Raw genomic sequence first — 18,586 nt, 5'->3', positions numbered from 1 at the left:
GATTTTTTTTTTTTCAGCGTTGGGGTTCCCCTTTAAGTCCATACCAGGTGGCGGGGCCAGCGACGTCTCCTTCGCGGGCCCCGCCTACCTGAAGACGCGTTCAAAATGAGCGGACTTTCCTCCGCGTGTGTGGGCGAGTCCGTTCATTTCAAAAGTACGGCGGACTTAGTACGCTGTATTAGTCCACTGAAAAAGTGCCGTGTGTGGGCAAGTAGCCTGTTCGGAAAGTCCGGCGGGAAGTCCGCCAGACTAAGTCCGTCGGATAGTCGGCTACGTGTGTACGCGGCATAAGTGGTACAAGACATATTTATTTAAGTTTTTTGGTGAGTTTGTATTTCTCACACACAATTGATGGTGGAGCATGGCTAAATGATAATTTGCTACTGCACTTATTTCTCTAACCACAGTGATTGGAATATTCTATGAGGACTTTCCTTGTCATACTTTATAAAACGGTCACATTGCAGAACGTACACATTGTGGACTGGATAATTTATACAGATGATTAATGTTTTTTGGAGTGATTATTACAGTACTTTTATGTTAGATTATGAATTTCATCAGTGCTGTAAATAGAAATGTATTTATTGTTAAAGATTTGTAGACCTGTTAACAAAAGTCAGTAAAATCAGCAATGAGTGTGCCAGCAAACAGAATCAAAAACGTACCCTTGTAGCTGTGTACCCGCCAGGAACTGATATGCAAGAAGGCTGGCCAGAGGCTAGCCTGTATTTGTAGGAAGAGTCTGAGGGGTATATATCCCTCCTCCTCTGTCTGATCCTGTGTCTGCTAGTCTGAGGGGTTACAGCTGGCGCACATCATTTCCGGGTTCAGGGTGGCCGCGTCACTTCTGGTCTCTTTACATAGCAGCGGTCGGCGGCAGGGGTCTTGTGGAGGTTCTTCTCCCGGTGCTCATGCAGGGCTTCATTCTGAGGGCCTGCCTGCCTCTTCTCTCAGGCTCACATGAGGCTTCATTCGAGGTGTGGCACCCACTCGCCTGCTCACTTCTCACGGTACTCACGCCGGGCATCATGGGGGCGCCCACCCGCTTGCTCTCTCCTCCCACTCCCTGGGCATCTAGGGGCCCGCAGGTGTTATCCACGTTAGTCCTGGTATGCTGGGGGTGTGCCAGTAACCAGGGGGGCTGCACAGGGGGGTGAGCAGGGAGAGAAAGCCAGGCCACTTTTGGGGTCACAAATCACAGTGGGGGGGTGCAGACCAGCAGGTTCATCGTCAGCACTTGTGAGGTCTGTTGCAGCATCTCTCCCTGCAAGCTTGGGGGGGTCACTGAGGACAAGTACTAATAAGGGGGGCTGATGGGTGGGGTATCTCCACTTCCATGGTCATTTCATGATTCCGTGTGTAGCGTGTTCTGTCGCAACGTGTTCTGTCGCAACGTGTTCTGTCGCAACGCGTTCTGTCGCAACGCGTTCTGTCGCAACGCGTTCTGTCGCAACGCGTTCTGTCGCAACGCGTTCTGTCGCAACGCGTTCTGTCGCAACGCGTTCTGTCGCAACGTGTTCTGTCATAGCGGGTTTCTGCCGTAGCATGTTCTGTCATAGCATGTCGTGCCATGCAGTTACGGCATTTGTTTCCATGTCTCTTGGTACCTTTCATTCAGGTTTCTTTGTATACCGGGGTTTAGTTAGCTAGTGCTCACATCTCAGGATCTGTCACATCTACAGATCCATACGGGCTGAGGTTTCATTTTTTTTTTATTTTTTTTTTGTATTTCTCTCGTTCAAAAATTTTTATTTCATGTTAAAATAAATTACATGTACAGAATATAAGACAAATTATGTGATACCAGAAATAAAAAGTAGACATATTGAAGTACGGAAGATACAAAGCAAAGAAGAATTTCAAGATATTCTCGTGGGAATGACAATAAATGGCCTTATATATTTTAGAATTTGAAAACATTCTTATAGCTGAGTTTTAAACATTTTAATCCCAAGAAAATATAAATATGTCTAAAAGAAAATATATGATTTTAAAGTTTTGGCCATAACTTCTAAAGTATGTTTATAGTAAGTATTATATAGTAAGGGAAGAACATAAAAGGTATATAGGAGGGGAAGGGGAGGGAATAATTCTCCGGAGGAGGTTTTATATATCATCTAATGTTGTAATTCTATAAAAAAATCTTAATCACCATAACAATAAAACTCGGTTGTCAATATTATCTGACGTATAATATTTAATCCAGGGTTTCCATATGATATCAAACTTTGTCATCTGGTTTTTATCTATAGCGTCCATTTTAGCATGGATGAAAGATTGATTCATTCTACGTTTGATTTCTGAGGTTTCATTTTTAAATGATTGTTGACCACAATCTTCTTGCTCGTATACTATATCTTTATACCTGTACGACTACCCACCATGGTCTGTGAGTACATTAGCCCTGAGTATTCAGTTTTAATTACCTGTCTTTGTGCTGCAGGTTACTTGGGCTCACTTACTACATACCCTAGGGTGGGGGTTGTCAGCAGGTTAATTTATGCTCTGTGGTTTCATCATTACTGCTTACGTCCTAATACTGTCAGAAACCATGAATCAGACCAAGACAGAAGTACAATTAAATCACACTTGTTAAATAGAAATAAAAAGGTAAATAGAAAAAGCGTAGTCAAAGCATAGCCAAAGTCCAGTAACCATATCGAGTAGTCAGCCAGGCCAGAGTTCAATAACCAGATCGGGTAATCAGCCAGGCCAGAATTCAGGGATCCAAGTAGAGCAACGGCAAGCAGGATAAGGAGCCAAAAGGGATGTCGGCAAGCCAGTCTTTAAACCGAACCGCAGGAGATGGTTTCTTGTGATGTGACCAAGGCGAAGGCAGAGGTGAAGTGAGCTGGACAGCTTTAAGTAGGCAGGTCAGACAAGCATGATCAGGAACAGCTGGTAACTGTGGAGAGAGATGAAAGCTGGCAATTAGCCGACAGCTGAGCAGCCAGCCCAGAGAAGAAAAGGCTAAGCCAGCCCTGACAGTACCCCCTCCTCAATGACCCCTCTCCCTCAGAGGGCCACCGGCTTGAGGGGAAACAGTCTATGGAACTCGCGGAGGAGGACAGGGGCATATATGTCCGAGGATGAAACCCAGGAGCGTTCCTCCGGACCGTACCCCTTCCAGTGCACCAGGTACTGTATGTGCCCATGGAACCTACAGGAGTCAACAATGGATTGTACCTCATACCCCTCATGGTTCTCAACCTGAATAGGGTGAGGGCGTGGCACCGAGGTGGTAAATTGTTTACAGACCAATGGTTTCAATTAGGAGACATGAAACACATTTGAGATGCGCATACTAGGAGGAAGGTCCAACGCGTAAGCTACTCGGTTAATCCTGTGAAGGATACGGAAAGGACCAATAAACCGAGGTGCAAACTTCAGAGAGGGAACACTAATTCGGAGGTTGCGAGATGACAGCCAGACCCTGTCCCCAACCTGGTAGGAAGGTGCAGGCAAGCGTCTGCGGTCAGCATGGAGTCTGTACCTATCATTAGCATGACGCAAAGCCTCCTGGACTTGTACCCAAGTGGAACGAAGACCACGGAGATGCTCCTCTAACGCGGAACAAACGAGTCAGGCAACATGGAAGGCTGGAAACCATAATTCGCCATAAATGGAGACAATCGGGGGGCAGAATTCAAAGCACTGTTGTGAGCAAACTCTGCCCATGATAATAGGTCTGACCAGTTAGACTGCGGGTGATACGCAGAAGAGAACACAAGCTGGATTCCCAACTGTGCACAAATGGCTCGCCAGAACCGGGAGACAAACTGACTGCCCCTGTCCGCGACAATCACCTTGAGTAGCTCATGTATGCGAAAGATCTCCCGAGCAAAAATGGAAGCTAATGTGTTAGAGGTAGGCAACTTCTTAAGTGGAATAAAATGACATCTTTGATAACCGGTCAACCACCATAAGGATAACAGTGTTGCCTTGGGAGTTGGGCAATTCCACAATGAAATCCATTGACAGGGGAGTCCAGGTCCTCTCTCCATTGGGTATGGGTTGTAGGAGGCCCAATGGAAGGTGTTGTGGACTCTTACTCTGAGCACACACGGGACAGGCAGCTACGAAAGCAGTAACATCAGCCCGTAGACTAGTCCACCAGCATTGTTGGGAAATTACCCAAATGAGTTGATTCCTCCCAGGATGGCCAGCTGCCTTGGGAGAATGGTAAGTCTGGAGTACAGCAGTACGGAGACTCTTTGGGACAAAGCAGCGGTCACAAGGTTTCTCAGGAGGAGCATAGACCTGAGCAGCAAGAATTTTTTCACCCAAAGTAGAAGTAAGACTGGTGCGCACCGTAGCCAAGATACGATCAGGAGGAATCATAGGAACCGGAACCGACTCCGACTTGGAAGTGGAGGAAAATTGTCGTCACAAGGCATCAGCCCTTACATTCTTAGTACCGGGTAAGAATGAGACAATGTAAATAAAGCTCGACAAGAAAAGAGCCCATCGCGCCCTTCTGGGAGAGAGTCGCTTAGCCTCAGACAAGAATGTAAAATTCTTATGGTCAGTAAGAATAAGAACAGGCACAGTGGTACCTTCAAGGAGATGTCTCCATTCTTTCAGGGCTAAAATGATCGCCAACAGCTCTCTGTCACCAATCTCATAATTACACTCAGCAGGTGACAATTTCTTGGATAAGTAGCCACATGGATGCATAGCGCTCTGAGTTAGAACGTTGAGACAGAAGGGCACCAACTCCAGTCTCAGAAGCATCAACTTCTAGGATAAAAGGAAATGTAGGATCAGGATGTGCCAACACAGGAGCAGAAACAACAGCAGCCTTGAGAGTCTCAAAGGCCTTAATGGACTCCGGAGACCAACTCTGTGGGTTACCGTCCTTTCTGGTCATATCAGTCAGGGGCTTGACCAGAGACGAGAAGTTACGAATAAACTTCCGATAGTAGTTGGCAAAACCCAGGAAACACTGCAGAGGACATAAACTCACGGGTCGAGGCCACTGTAGGACTGCTGAAAGCTTCTCTGGGTCCATAGAGAAACTAGCAGTGGAAATGACATAGCCCAGGAATGTAACCTGTTCACGATGGAACTCGCACTTCTCCAGTTTACAATAGAGATTGTTCTCTCTGTTTCTGAAGCACACGACAGACATCTGTGTGGTGGCTCTCCAGGGACTTGGAAAATATCAGGATATCATCGAGATAAACCACCACACATAACTGCAACAAATCTCTGGAAAACTGCCGGGACGTTACAAAGGCCAAAAGGCATTACCAGGTATTCATAATGGCTTGTTCTGGTATTAAACGCAGTTTTGCACTCGTTGCCCTCCTTAATGCGCACGAGATTGTATGCCCCTCTCAAGTCAAGCTTTGTGAAAACTGTTGCTCCCTTGAGGCGGTCAAATACTCTTTAATCAATGGAATCGGGTAGGTATTCTTAATCGTGACACGATAGAGACCCCTATAATCTATACAAGGTCTCAGTTCACCGCTCTTCTTCTTCACAAAGAAGAAACCAACACCAGCAGGAGACAAGGATTTGTGGTTGAAACCTTGAGAAAGTGCGTCAGATTCATACTCCTCCATGGCCTTATCCTCCAAGACCGACAAAGGGTAAACCTGGCCACGAGGAGGTATGGCACCAGGTTGAAGGTCAATTGCGCAATCATAAGACCAGTGTGGAGGCAAACTACCGGCTTGACCTTTATCAAAGACATCGCTAAAATCGCGGTACTCCCCTGGCAGGGAGGGGAGTGAAGAGGTGCACAGGACCTTGGATGCCTTCAGGAAGCATGTCTCGCTGCATTGTGGTGACCAGGAGAGAACCTCAGCACGGAGCCAATCAAGAGGGGTTGTGCCTCTGTAACCAAGGATAACCAATAACCAGCAGAAACCTGGGTGAGGAAATAACTTGGAATTGGATTATCTCATGGTGAAGAGCCCCTACGGCCATGGACAACGGAACCGTCTCATGAGTCACATGGGCAGGCTGTAAAGATCTCCCATCAAGAGCCTCAATGGCAAGTGGAGTGTCACGCAGCTGCAGTGGAATTGAGTGCTGCGAAACAAATGCAGCATCAATGAACAGGCCTGCAGCCCCAGAGTCGATTAGAGCCTTAGCATTATACCTTCATATATACTTATACACATCATACATTTTTCATATTCATACATTCAGGGTATGCCCTCTTTTATGTGTACTGACCAGCTAGGCCAAGGCACACCTCAGGTCTTGGTAGTTAGGGTATTACATTTCCAAGCGAAGACTCTGACTACAAATGCAGAATTGGGAACATTATACAGCTAACTAGGGAGGGGAATGGTAATACAGCTTAAAAAAAAAAGTTCTTTATTATTAGTAAATAACTCTATATTTTTCTACTTATTTTTCCATAGGAGCATTTCCTGAACCACAGCAAAATTTGGTAAGTCAATTTTTATTACACAAAATGTTCACATACTAGCATTCTACTTCCACATACTACTTTAATATACAACTGTAATGAGTTGTATATAATTGCTACACTTTTTCAGTGACTCTTCAATTTTTCTGAGTACATGCTACCTTTTTATTACCTTCACAGCCATTGACATATGGCATACATTGGCAGCAGCGGTGGGATTTTACACACACGGTATGTATAAATAATGACAAGCCAACAGTTGGATGTCAGGTGGAAGCCACCCAATCGCTTACACACACCCCTGGTACATTGGCCCATATGTTATGTCTCTGCTTTCAGAAAAAATATAATGTTTTGGGGGTTTTTTCAGGCCTAAATTTTTTTTTAAAACATGTGGAAAAAAAATGCAAAAATACCAGAGCCAAGCTGGAGTGCAAAATATGTACTTTTCCTTTTTAAAGGTGAGATTTTGCACTCCAGCTAGGCATTCCTTCAAATCTACAGAATATTGTATCTTAATGAAAATTTCATACACTGATGGTAACCTTTGCTAACATTTTACATAGTCTGGTTGAAAAAAGACCATCTAGTTCAACCAATAAAAGGGAAAGAAAAAAAACTAAATTACAACCCTATATATCCTTTATCCTTAACCCACAGTTGATCCAGAGGAAGGTAAAAACAAAAACAAAAAACGGCAAAGCATGATGCAATTGAATATGCCCTGGATCAACTTTACCTATAAATATTACTATCCAGTTACATATATTATATACATTTAGGAAAGAATCCAGGCTTTTTTTTATTAAGGTATATAAAATATACATTAGTGTGACAAGATACAAAAGATACAAAAGAGAGTAAATGTCACAAGTATAATTTTGAGTCAAAATATAAAACAATTCAGAAGCATACAAAAAAGGAACCTTTAGAAAACATGAATCAACAGTTGTACAAAATAGATACAAAAATAGATACATGAAGGATCAGAAAGATTGACCTAGGGCTATTATTGATCCTATAGTACATGGTAACTTAACAGGTACTATATAAGTTCAAAACAGTAGAATATGTCTGAGTCTTCCAAGGAATCCAGGCCTTTTAAAAGCAATCTGATGAGGTGGACAGAACCAGCTCTTGAGGAAGTCTTTTCCACATTTTTACAGCTCTTACTGTAAAAAAGCCTTTTCGTATTTGGAGATTAAATTTTTTTAATGCGTGCTTTGATGTGATTGTCATGGTACAATTTAGGCAAAATCACATTGCGTTTGAAGTGCCATTAAGACTGACTGGCACCAATATGGGGTTTTGCCACAATTGCTGTGTGATTTGGAATCACATCCAGAATCATGCCAATTCCGCTCATGATTCCAAATTGCTAGGTGTGAATAGGGCCTTAGGGTAAACACTTGCTTCTATGAAAAACCAATTGGCTGGGAACAAGTGGACATGTCTGCCTTATCATGCTGTTCATCATTCACAGTATGATTGGGATCTCAGCAAGCTTACAATGGAAGGCCTGAAACAAAATGGGCAAACCACATTATTTACAGTTATACTTTTATCTTCTGTTTGTATTATAATGTAATTTGGAGCCATTTTCAAGATACAATGGTTATAGAAAGACTTCCCCCCCCCCCTATATAATAGTCCGATTTTGTTGCTTTGTTGCCCCTGAAATGAAGACAGACAGTTATTTTTTATCCAGCTGTATTTACTACTGTAACTTATAACACCAACATATCAGAAAAAAATAAAAAAAATGGATCACCCCCCATGTCAGTATTTTGTTGGATCACAATCTGCTTTAAGGGCCAGTTCACACCAGATGCAGTTCCGTACAGTTCTGTTTTTTGTGCACCAATACCATCAGTTCCGGTCAGTTTCCGGTGCGGAAACTGACTGCATGGTGTGGACTAGAGCCATTAGAATACATGGAAAACACTGTGCATGCATTTTTAGTGCAGAAAAAAGCACTGCGTCTGGTTTGTTGGGATATGTTTCTACTAACTTTGCACATCTAGATTCAATTTTCGTCTCATCTGACCACCTTGAACATTCTCAGGCCACATGGAAAAAGGTGTTATGGTTGGATGAGTCTAAACTTGAATTATTTGGCCTCAACACCAATCTATGTGTCTGGCGGAAATCCAATACAGCCCATCATCCAAATAACACCATTCCTACAGTAAAGCATGGAGAAGGTAATATCCTGTTATGGAAGTGTGTCTCTGCAGCAGGGAATGGAGCACTTGCCAGCATAGAAGAAAAATGGATGGGGGCAAAATACCATCAAATTCTTGAGGAAAATCTGCTGCCCTCTGCCAGAAAGTTGTTGAAGGGCAGAAGGTTTACCTTCCAACATGACAATGACCCAAAGCACACAGCAAAAATGATCACACAGCAAAAATGATCACACAGTGGTTGAAGGAGAGAAAGGTGAATGTCCTTGCATGGCATAGTCAGAGCCCAAACTTAACCCCCTAGTGAAAATCTGTGGAATAACTTGAAGACTGCAGTCCACAAACGGTCACCATCAAATTTAACTGAACTTGAGCAGTTCTGCAAAGTAGAGTGGACAAATATTGCAAAGTCTAGATGTGCAAAGTTAGTAGCGACATCCAAACAGACTACAGGCTGCAATTAAAGCAAAAGGTGGTTCAACAAAATATTGACATAAGGGAGGTGATTCTATTTCCAACTGTTTTTAATTTTGTTTTCCTGACATGTTGGTGTTATATCTTTCACTTTGATGTTATAAGTTACACTAGTAAATACAGCTGGGTAAAGCAAAAACTGTGTCTGTCTTCATTTCAGGCTACAAAGCAACAAAATGTGATTATTTTAAAGGGGGTTGAGTCTTTTCTATACCTACTGTATGTCACTTGTTTAGAAGTCCTAGATATTTATCATATATCATTTATAAACAGCTGTTTTTTGTAGTTGATTTTGTATTGGGGCCAGTTCACTCTGGGAATGCATTCCAGTGTGTTCCCATGCAGTGCGATGTTGCAGCCCATTCATGTGAATAGGCTGAAATTGCATTGGAATGCGGAAAAGTAGTGCATGCAATACTATAGTAATAATGATAATAAATACTAATAATAAACACACTGCACCAAATTGCATGGTTGTGTTTGGGGTGTCATTAATAGGGATGAGCTTCGTGTTCGAGTCGAATGTACGTTCGACTCGAACATTGGCTGTTCGTGCGTTCGGCGAATTCTGAAAATTAGAGTGACGCGTGCGCGGACCATAATGCACTGCGTTGGCGCAGTGCATTGCTGCCCGATGATTGGCCAAGCATGCACTGTGACCCCGCATGCTTGGCCAATCGCAGCGCCGGCAGCGAGGAGAGCCATGATTGGCCACAGGCATCCTGCCTGTGGCCAATCATAGCTCAGGCTGTGTAGTGCACGCCCCACACTATATAAGGCCGCCTTTGAGGCGGCCTCGTGTAGTGTGTTACTTAGCATCTGAAGCAGTGGGTGTTCTGTGTACCTTCAACACAGTACACACCAATCGTTTTTGGCTGATTTCCTATCTTGCTGCTGTGTAGTGGTTGTTGTCTGTGCCCTGACTGCAGTATACACCACTATATTCACCTCACCTATATAGCTAGTGATCTAGCTTTAACCACTTAACAACTGCCCATTGCCGATTAACGGCTTCAGGGGGGTTGTTTAACTCTGAGAGGCCGTTAATTAACGGCCTCCCAGAATTCTGCTCTCGCGTGCCCCGAGGTGTGCGCACTCGAGAGCATCCGTGACCACCGGGTCACATCACGGATCACGGTAAACGGCCGCTCATAGCGGCCGTTTACCACGTGATTGCTCCGTCAAATGACGGAGTGATCACTTGGAAACAAACCGGCGTCATGTTATGACGCCTGTTCCTCCCTCCCCTCTCTGTACCGATCGGTACAGCGGAGGGGAAAGAGATCGGTGTCAGCAGCGATGTGGGCTGCATCTGCAGTGCCCACATCGCTGCTCACCGAATTTAACCCCTCAATTCCCTGCCAATACTCTGCAATACCAGTGCATACTCTGCAGTACCCTGCCATTACTCTGCAGTAACCCCCATTACTCTGCAGTAACCCCCATTACTCTGCAGTAACCCCCATTACTCTGCAGTACCCGCCAGTACTCTGCAGTACCCGCCATTACTCTGCAGTACCCCCAATACTCTGCAGTACCCTGCCATTACTCTGCAGTGCAGTACCCTGCCATTACTCTGCAGTAACCCCCATTACTCTGCAGTACCCCCATTACTCTGCAGTACCCCCAATACTCTGCAGTACCCTGCCATTACTCTGTAGTACCCCGCCAATACCCCGCCAATACTCTGTAATACCCTGCCATAAATTGCCATACCCAGCCATACTCAGAGATACCCAGCCATACTCGGTGATACCCTGAAATACCCAGCCATAGACGCCCCCCACCCCTCACCGCCCTCCGGTGCTTCTACCAACTCGCCAGTACGATCAAAGCCAGAATCTTTTTTTTATTTTTTATTTCAGGCTTCCCAGCCTAGAGGTGAGATGTGGGGTCATATTGACCCCCCAGATTTCACTGTAAAGAGGACCTGTCACCCCATATTCCTATTACAAGGGATGTTTACATTTCTTGTAATAGGAATAAAAGTGATCAAAAATATATTTTTGGGGGAAAAAATGTCAAACTAAAATAAATAAAGTAAAATGAACAATAAAAAAAATAAAATAAAAATTAAAGCGCCCATGTCCCCATGTGCTCGCATGTGCCACACATGTGAGGTATCGCCGAGAATGTTAGAGCGAGAGCAATAATTCTAGTCCTAGACCTCCTCTGCAACTCAAAACATGTAACCAGTAAAAAAAAAATTTAAGTGTCGCCTATGGGGATTTTTTAAGTAGCGACGTTTGGCGCCATTCCACGGGCATGTGCAATTTTGAAGAGTGACATGTTTGATATCTATTTACTCAGCATAACTTCATCTTTCACTTTATGCAAACATTGGGCTAACAAGTGGTTAATAATAGAGCTTGCAGTCAGTAGTGTTAGGAGATAGTGCGTGCTGTCTGCGTGCTCTGTACCCAGTACATACCGCTATAATATAGGGCAGGCCCCTACTTTCAAACATCCAACTTACAAACATCTCCTACTTGCAAACGCAAGGAGACAGCAGCAAGTGAGATGAAAAAAGATGGACGACAAAACAAATTATACAGGGGTGATAACCCTTCCCTATGTTGTCCAAAAAGCTTAAAGATAGTTTTTTTGACTGGAGCTACACTTTAAAAATGTACCGGTTGAAAATGACAAACAGATTCAACTTAACACAACAAACCTACACAGTCCCTGTCTTGTTTGCACCGCCTGTATACTGCTGTTCTGAGTATATAGGGCCTGGGGGCCACACACATTTCCTTTTTTTAATATGGGTACGGGGTTCCCCTTAATATGCGTACAAGACCCAAATAGGCTGGTAATGGGCAGGGAGGGCTACCCATGCCATGTTTCTCAATGATTTTCAACCATATTGCAGGAACCAGATATAACATTAAAACCGCAAGCAGTTTTAAATGGTGTTATTTCCGTTTAATGTCATTTTGTGCAGGGACTGTTCTAAACACGGGAAACACGTGGCACTTCACAGGCATACTACAGACACCCCCCAGGCACCATATTTAAAGGAATATTTCACTTTTTTTTTTCACTTTAATCGTCATTAAAATCAGTGCTCCCGCCAAAACGGCCGTTTTTAAAACTTTTTTTTGCAGTGACCCATGTCCCCTGAGGCAGGAGGCAGGTCCCCAAACCCTTTTTAGGACACTATCTTGCATATTAGCTGTTAAAATTAGCACTTTCCAATTCGAACGTTCGAGTCCCATAGACTTCAATGGGGTTCTAACGTTCGTACCGAACGCGGGGGTCGTTCGCAAGTTCTGGTGCGAACCGAACCGGGGGGTGTTCGGCTCATCCCTAGTCATTAACAATGATTGGCATCTGCTGCAGATCACAAAAGGTGGTACGTTTTGGCGCACTGCACAGAATACACACGAAAAGCCACCTTTCCTGTGTTGTGGTATGAATGGCCCTAAATCTTATATATATATTTTTTTTTTCTCCAAGGATATCAGTCATATGTACCAGATCTTCCCAGATGAAGTTCTGGGTTCAGGACAATTTGGAATTGTCTATGGCGGTAAGATATTTAATTAAACTTTTTTTTTTTTTTTTAATTAAGCAATTTCAATGCTTTGCTTTATATTAAGATGTGTTTCTACTCTCAATATTTAAGAATAAGCATTTTTCTCTTAACATAACCTTGTTAGGTTTTTTTTATGACCGATAGATTGTTATCCAGATAGCTTAGGAAGGAGTGGAAGGCATAAGGATCAAGTTGGAAAATGATCCTCGATCAGCAGTAGCAATCAGCCGCAGCCAGTGATCAGTGTATTCCAACAGTGGTGGATGATGTCAGAATACAATGCGATTCATCCATCCAGCTCCTTTGTGTGAATAGAGGAATGTAACTTTTCATACTACTTCAACTACTTCCTGCACCCTTGATTGGTCCTATTCCACAGATTATTTTCCTCATGTTGGTAAATGTGCTCAATGACAAGGAACTTGTTCCTGCCCCCTAAATGAGTACTAAGTGCACAGACCTCGATTGAATATAATCTTTGGCCATAAAATTGGGAGAGTTTTGTGCTGTTTATGGCCAACTGTAAAGTTTTTTTTTTTTTAATTTGTTTAAATAGGAATCTATAGTATAATAGGTTCAATTCACAAAGATAACAAGCTAGCATGATGATTCTTATTTTCCAGGTAACAAATGACAGTTCTTTTCAGCAGTGTCCAATCAGATTTGAAGATTGGGCAAGCCATAGATGCGATTTTTCTTTCCTGTAACCACAAATGTTGCAGGAAAGGAAATCACTTGATTCCCACAGCAACACATTAAGTGTTGATGGAGTAATTTCTCCCACAATGCTATTGTGTTCTGCTGGCAGATAGCCTTCCCTGCCAGCAGAACATAATGATTACTGCCGGTGGCTATAACCGCCAGTAGTAGTCACATGCAAATCATTCCGACAGGCTGGCTGTATGGAAGTAAAACTAGCCTGGCCATAGGTTGGTTGAATCTCAACTGGTCCCTGCTAAACCAGCTGATATTTGATCCATCCATGGCCAGCTTTATACTAACATGACTGAAATGTGGATCCTTATATCAATGTTAGTGCTTTGTGAACTGAGCCCTTTGAGCCCTCTGCTATCTGCAGCTAAACTTTGCCTTGTAAGCTGAAGCTGCCAATTATTTAGCTATAGGAAAGGTTACTCTCACAATAACATAGTTTGAGCACACTGGTTATAAACAGATCTCATATTTATGAATTACCACAATCAGATATTGGATTTTTTCGACAACCGTGGGATTTAAAAACATTTTTGTTGCCATATGAAACAAGGATTCTTTTATATGCAAGTTGGTGATGCATAAAAGTACAATATTTCTTCATGAATCATAGATAAGATTGTTTGATTCTTTTTGTAGCACTACCCCAGTAGGAGCCGCTGAATGATGCTTGTCCTCTGGAACTGCCCTGACCTTGGAAACACCTCCACCCTTCTGACACTCTATGTTCAGTCATGGATTTCATAAACAATATTTGGCAACCTTGCCACAAATACCCAGCTCAGATAGAAGCAGTAAACGTAAAGTTCAGTCAACACTATCAATACTTCAAAGCAGTTCAAATTCGTAGTGGAAATATTCGGTATGTAACAATACATAGCCAATGGATATTAGACAGTTAAATAGGTTAAGGCAGCTAACAAGGGACCGCTGGATGTAGCAGCATAGACTGTAACAGGGTTCCCCAGAAAGGCAACTCAGACTGTGGGCAAAGGGTCTGCTACAGAATCATTCAGGCTCCACACAGCCACGGTTGCACACCCAGGGTTGCCAAATCTAGACTGTATATGGCGGAAAGGGGGGAGCACCCCTGAGCTATTGATGGATATGTAGGTTTACCAAGGAAAGTAATTTTGTGTTTGAGGCTGAATCTTCTGCCAACAATAGATGGGGCCCTTTAACAGTTGGAGTGTAGGTGATGCTGATGCTTGGGTTCAGTCTGTTTGCAATGAATAAAGGGGGGTAATGGGATCACCTAGCTGAAGCAGGGGTAAGGGTGTATGCTAGCAGTGTCCATGTGTAAGAGTAAAGACTGGGCAACTGCCCTCTCGCCAATCTCAACTGATGTAACAACTCAGGAAAGTGCAGGAAAGGGTAGATGAACAGGGTAGATGAACAGGCTATGGAGCAGTAGTAGGATGATATAAGAGAGTCGTGAGATTTGATTTAAACTTACTGTCCCAGCAAATTTGTGCTGCATCCTGGAGCCCAATGGGTTCTGGCACTGAGCTCCAAAAATTAGTCTGACAGGGGCACACTAGCGTGGGTGCCCAGGCAGTACACCTGCCCTGCATCTTTTGTGGGGTGTCTGAAAAGTGTGAATGCCTGCTATCTGCATCTCTGGCATCCAATATCTCCCCCTACCAGCTGCCTGTAGAACACTCTGCAGAGGACTGAAGCCGTGTGTCCTCCTCATCTCTGATATTCTCCTGTACACAGACAGGAGGAGGAGGAGCCCAAGAGGAGGGATACTACCTTGCATGAGCCATGCTGATCTGAGGCCTGCAGTGGTTTATTGTTGCTGGAAACTTAGGGGACACAGTGACCAAGAAGCCCTCTCCCCTCCCAAAGCACCCCCAGCATACATCCCCCCCCCTCCACCTTCTAGTACAAGCCCACACCTTTCCCAAAGGGCCCCCCCAGCACACATCTGCCCCCCCCCACTCTACCTTCTAGCACAAGCCAACTCTGTTCCCAAAGCACCCTCCCACCACCCCCTACCTTCTAGCACAAGTTCTCTCCCCTCCCAAATAGCCCCCCTCCCCCCAGCACATATCTGACCCTTCCATTCCAACTTCTAGCACAAGCAGGAGCAAAACTTTGGGGGACTGAGGTTCCCTATGTTCCAAGGGGCCCTTGTGACCTCCCTGTAACACCTGGACAGGAGGCATTTACTAGAACCGATCGGCTATATTTTCCTTCTGCAGCTGCTAAAAGCCAGCGTCTTCTCTTCTTTCTCCCTCTGGCATTTAGAAGTTGCAGGAGGAAAATGCAACCAACCGGGTCTAGTAAATGTTGCCCCCATCACCCCTCCTGTCCAGGTTTCATGTCCTACTGCTGCCTGCCCCCCACCACAGCCCTGCTGGCTTCCCTCCTCTCCCCTTCTGCCAGCTGCTGTGGGGGATGTGTCAGGATGGAGAGTAGGGGAATGGGCCGATAAACATTTACCAGCCCCTTTGTTTCCTGAGTGAACACAGTGAGTAAATGGTACTGATCGCTCATTGTGTTCATTCATAACTGAAGCATTATGAACTGTTTGTATTGTAAGAAATATAAAAAAATAAAAAATTGGAAAAAAAAAATATAAAAAACCGACACCGTCATCTGCCCTGCTGACACCAGCCTGTCACTATAACCAAAATGTTGAAATGACTTCTATATTATTATTATCATCCTTTTGGCTTATTTATTTATAACATTAGAACTTCTCTCTCTGGGCAGGGGGCTAGGGGCTGGGGGTGAGTGGATGAAGAACTTCTCTCTCAGGTTTTTGGGGGGGACCGGCACCTAACTGAGTCTTTGACCCAGTTAAAAGAATGACTAGCTTCTGCACTGTTGGTCTGGATGTGTCTGTGTCTCTAACTGCGGATGAAGACTGTGGTGTTGGGTATTTGGTGCTGGGATGTGCAGTGTCCCTGCACCTCTGGCCGCTTGCATAGGACGGTCACTGGAATTCTGGATGCAGAAATACTGTGGTGCCGCATCTCTCTACAGCAGCTCGCAAAATGGCAACACCCGACTGAACTCTCTGACGTCCCCAAGACAAGTCCATGAGTCTGCCAATTACAGTTACATTTATAGACTCTCCCAGAATCTGTCTTCCATGGACGTTGTAGTCTCTGGGCTGCATCACTGTTCAATAAGTGTTAGCTGAGGGACTATGTGTCCGAAGATCCTATGCTTTCAGGGTCAGGAAGGACGACCTCCCTCTAGCGGCAGGAAGATGTAGTGATCAAAACATAGACATAAGGGGGGAAATAAACAACCTGTTGTGTACCCAGTAATGTCTCCTGTCCTCCATCACTTAGTAGCCCTGCACCTGGCTACATCAAAATTATATATGTTATCTATGTATTTTATTTTTTTAAAGGAAAGCATCGGAAAACTGGGAGAGATGTTGCAATAAAAATTATTGATAAACTCAGATTTCCTAGTAGACAAGAAAGTCAACTCCGAAATGAGGTGGCCATATTACAGGTAATAAGAGATCATTTTATTAGACTGATGAATGTTGTTTTATTTAAATTCCTTAACACATTTGTTTATGGGTTGTGTGTTTCTAGTAGGCAACAGTCTCATTGTAATTTCAGTATTTTCACCAATAATTCAAGGCTAGAATAATTACAATAATAGAGTGCCACTAACAACCTAACGTTCCATAGTTGTATAGTAGGTCAAATTAAATAAAGACAATAGTCCATCCAGTTCAACCTCATTTCCCATATCCCTGTATGTTGTGTTCTTTAAGATGCACGTCCAAGAGTCTCTTAAAAATATCAATACTCCCCGCTGACACCACCAATTGTGGAAGAAAGTTTCACATCCTTATTGACCTGACAGTGAAAAACAAATCTCATTGTGTGGCCCTGTGTCCTCTTACACTCCCTGAGACTGAATAGTTTTTTTCCTATGCTGTATTACCATCTTGAGCGTCTCTTCTCCAGTGAAAATAGATTTAGTGCTTGTAGTTGCGCCTCGTAATGGAGGTCTTCCAGCCCCCTTAATAATGTTGTTGCCCTTTTTTGGACTCTCTCAAGCTCCTGCCCATCCTTTCTGAGGACTGGTGACCAGAACTGGACGGAATACTCTAAATATGGCCTGACATATATCATGTAAACATTCTGATATACTTAAAGAAGTTCAAAAACTACCGTATATACTCGAGTATAAGCCGAGATTTTCAGCCCCTTTTTTTAGGCTGAAAGTGCCCCCCTCGGCTTATACTCGAGTCACGCAGATCAGGTAGGCAGACGGCAACCATTCCGCTATTCAAAAGCCACGCCTCCCTGTCTGTGATAGGCGGAACACTCAATTTCCCAGCAGTCAGTGTTCCGCCTATCATGGACATCCGCTCATTCTCATACTACGGACGAGGATGAGAGGATGTCCGTGATAGGCGGAACACTGACTGCTGGGAAATTGAGTGTTCCGCCTATCACAGACAGAGAGGCGCGGCTTTTGAACAGTGGAATGGCCGCCGTCTGTCAGACGAGGAGGAGAGGTGCGGCATGGCACACAGAGGCTGCAGAAGGCAAAGAGGCTGCAGATTGGCACAGGTAGGCTGCGATGGACACAGGGAGGGACGGGACACAGGGATGGGCGGGACACAGGGATGGGCGGGACACAGGGATGGGCGGGACACAGGGATGGACGGGACACAGGGATGGACGGGACACAGGGATGGACACAGGGATGGACACAGGGATGGACACAGGGAGGTATGCAGCTGCAGATGGGCATTGTTGACCCTCTTTTCCACTCTTTTAAGCTGTAACAGTAGCTGCTGCATGTCTCACCCTCGGCTTATACACGAGTCAATAAGTTTTCCCAGTTTTTTTGTGGTAAATTAGGGGCCTCAGCTTATATTCGGATCGACCTATACTCGAGTATATACGGTATATGTATATAAAGTACCTATAAATATTATATAACTTCCTTAATATTAAGAGAAGCCTCATTCATTTTCAACTGGTTTGCCCATGGATTATGGGCCTTGAGGCGTGGATCATGGGTCTCGAGGTCGGAGTTTGGTTTCTATTTATTGCACGTACCTACAAAACATCTTTGTACTGTAATGCCTTTGACAGCACTATGAACACCATTGTGACCTCTACATTGTGGTAATGTGTTATTAAATGAGTGATGGGAAAATCTTTAGAAAGACAACTAAAACCTGCATTCTGCATACCCTTCTGCAACAATATGGGCACAAAAAGCCAGTGAGAACGAAAGGCAATCCACTTGCCATCTAATGTAGGCACAATGGAAATGAAAATCAGTCCACCCAAACGT

General features: G+C 44.1%; 1 protein-coding gene across 1 annotated transcript in view; it reads left to right on the top strand.

Moving 5' to 3' along the window:
• LOC143933628 (serine/threonine-protein kinase D1-like) overlaps nt 1–18,586 on the top strand; it is a 197,415-nt gene that overhangs the window by 132,017 nt on the left and 46,812 nt on the right. Inside the window, exons 12-14 of the mRNA XM_077456581.1 lie at nt 6,381–6,409; nt 12,505–12,577; nt 16,665–16,771. Coding sequence (XP_077312707.1) covers nt 6,381–6,409; nt 12,505–12,577; nt 16,665–16,771 — 209 coding nt within the window. The remainder of the gene's footprint in view (nt 1–6,380; nt 6,410–12,504; nt 12,578–16,664; nt 16,772–18,586) is intronic.

Source organism: Lithobates pipiens, unplaced genomic scaffold (genome assembly GCF_037356315.1).
Source record: "Lithobates pipiens isolate NorthernLeopardFrog02 unplaced genomic scaffold, aLitPip1_a1.2 Scaffold_10, whole genome shotgun sequence".
In the NCBI taxonomy this organism is placed as follows: domain Eukaryota; kingdom Metazoa; phylum Chordata; class Amphibia; order Anura; family Ranidae; genus Lithobates; species Lithobates pipiens.
Note: the sequence above shows the minus strand (reverse complement) of the source record. Positions and strands in the feature narration are given on the sequence as shown.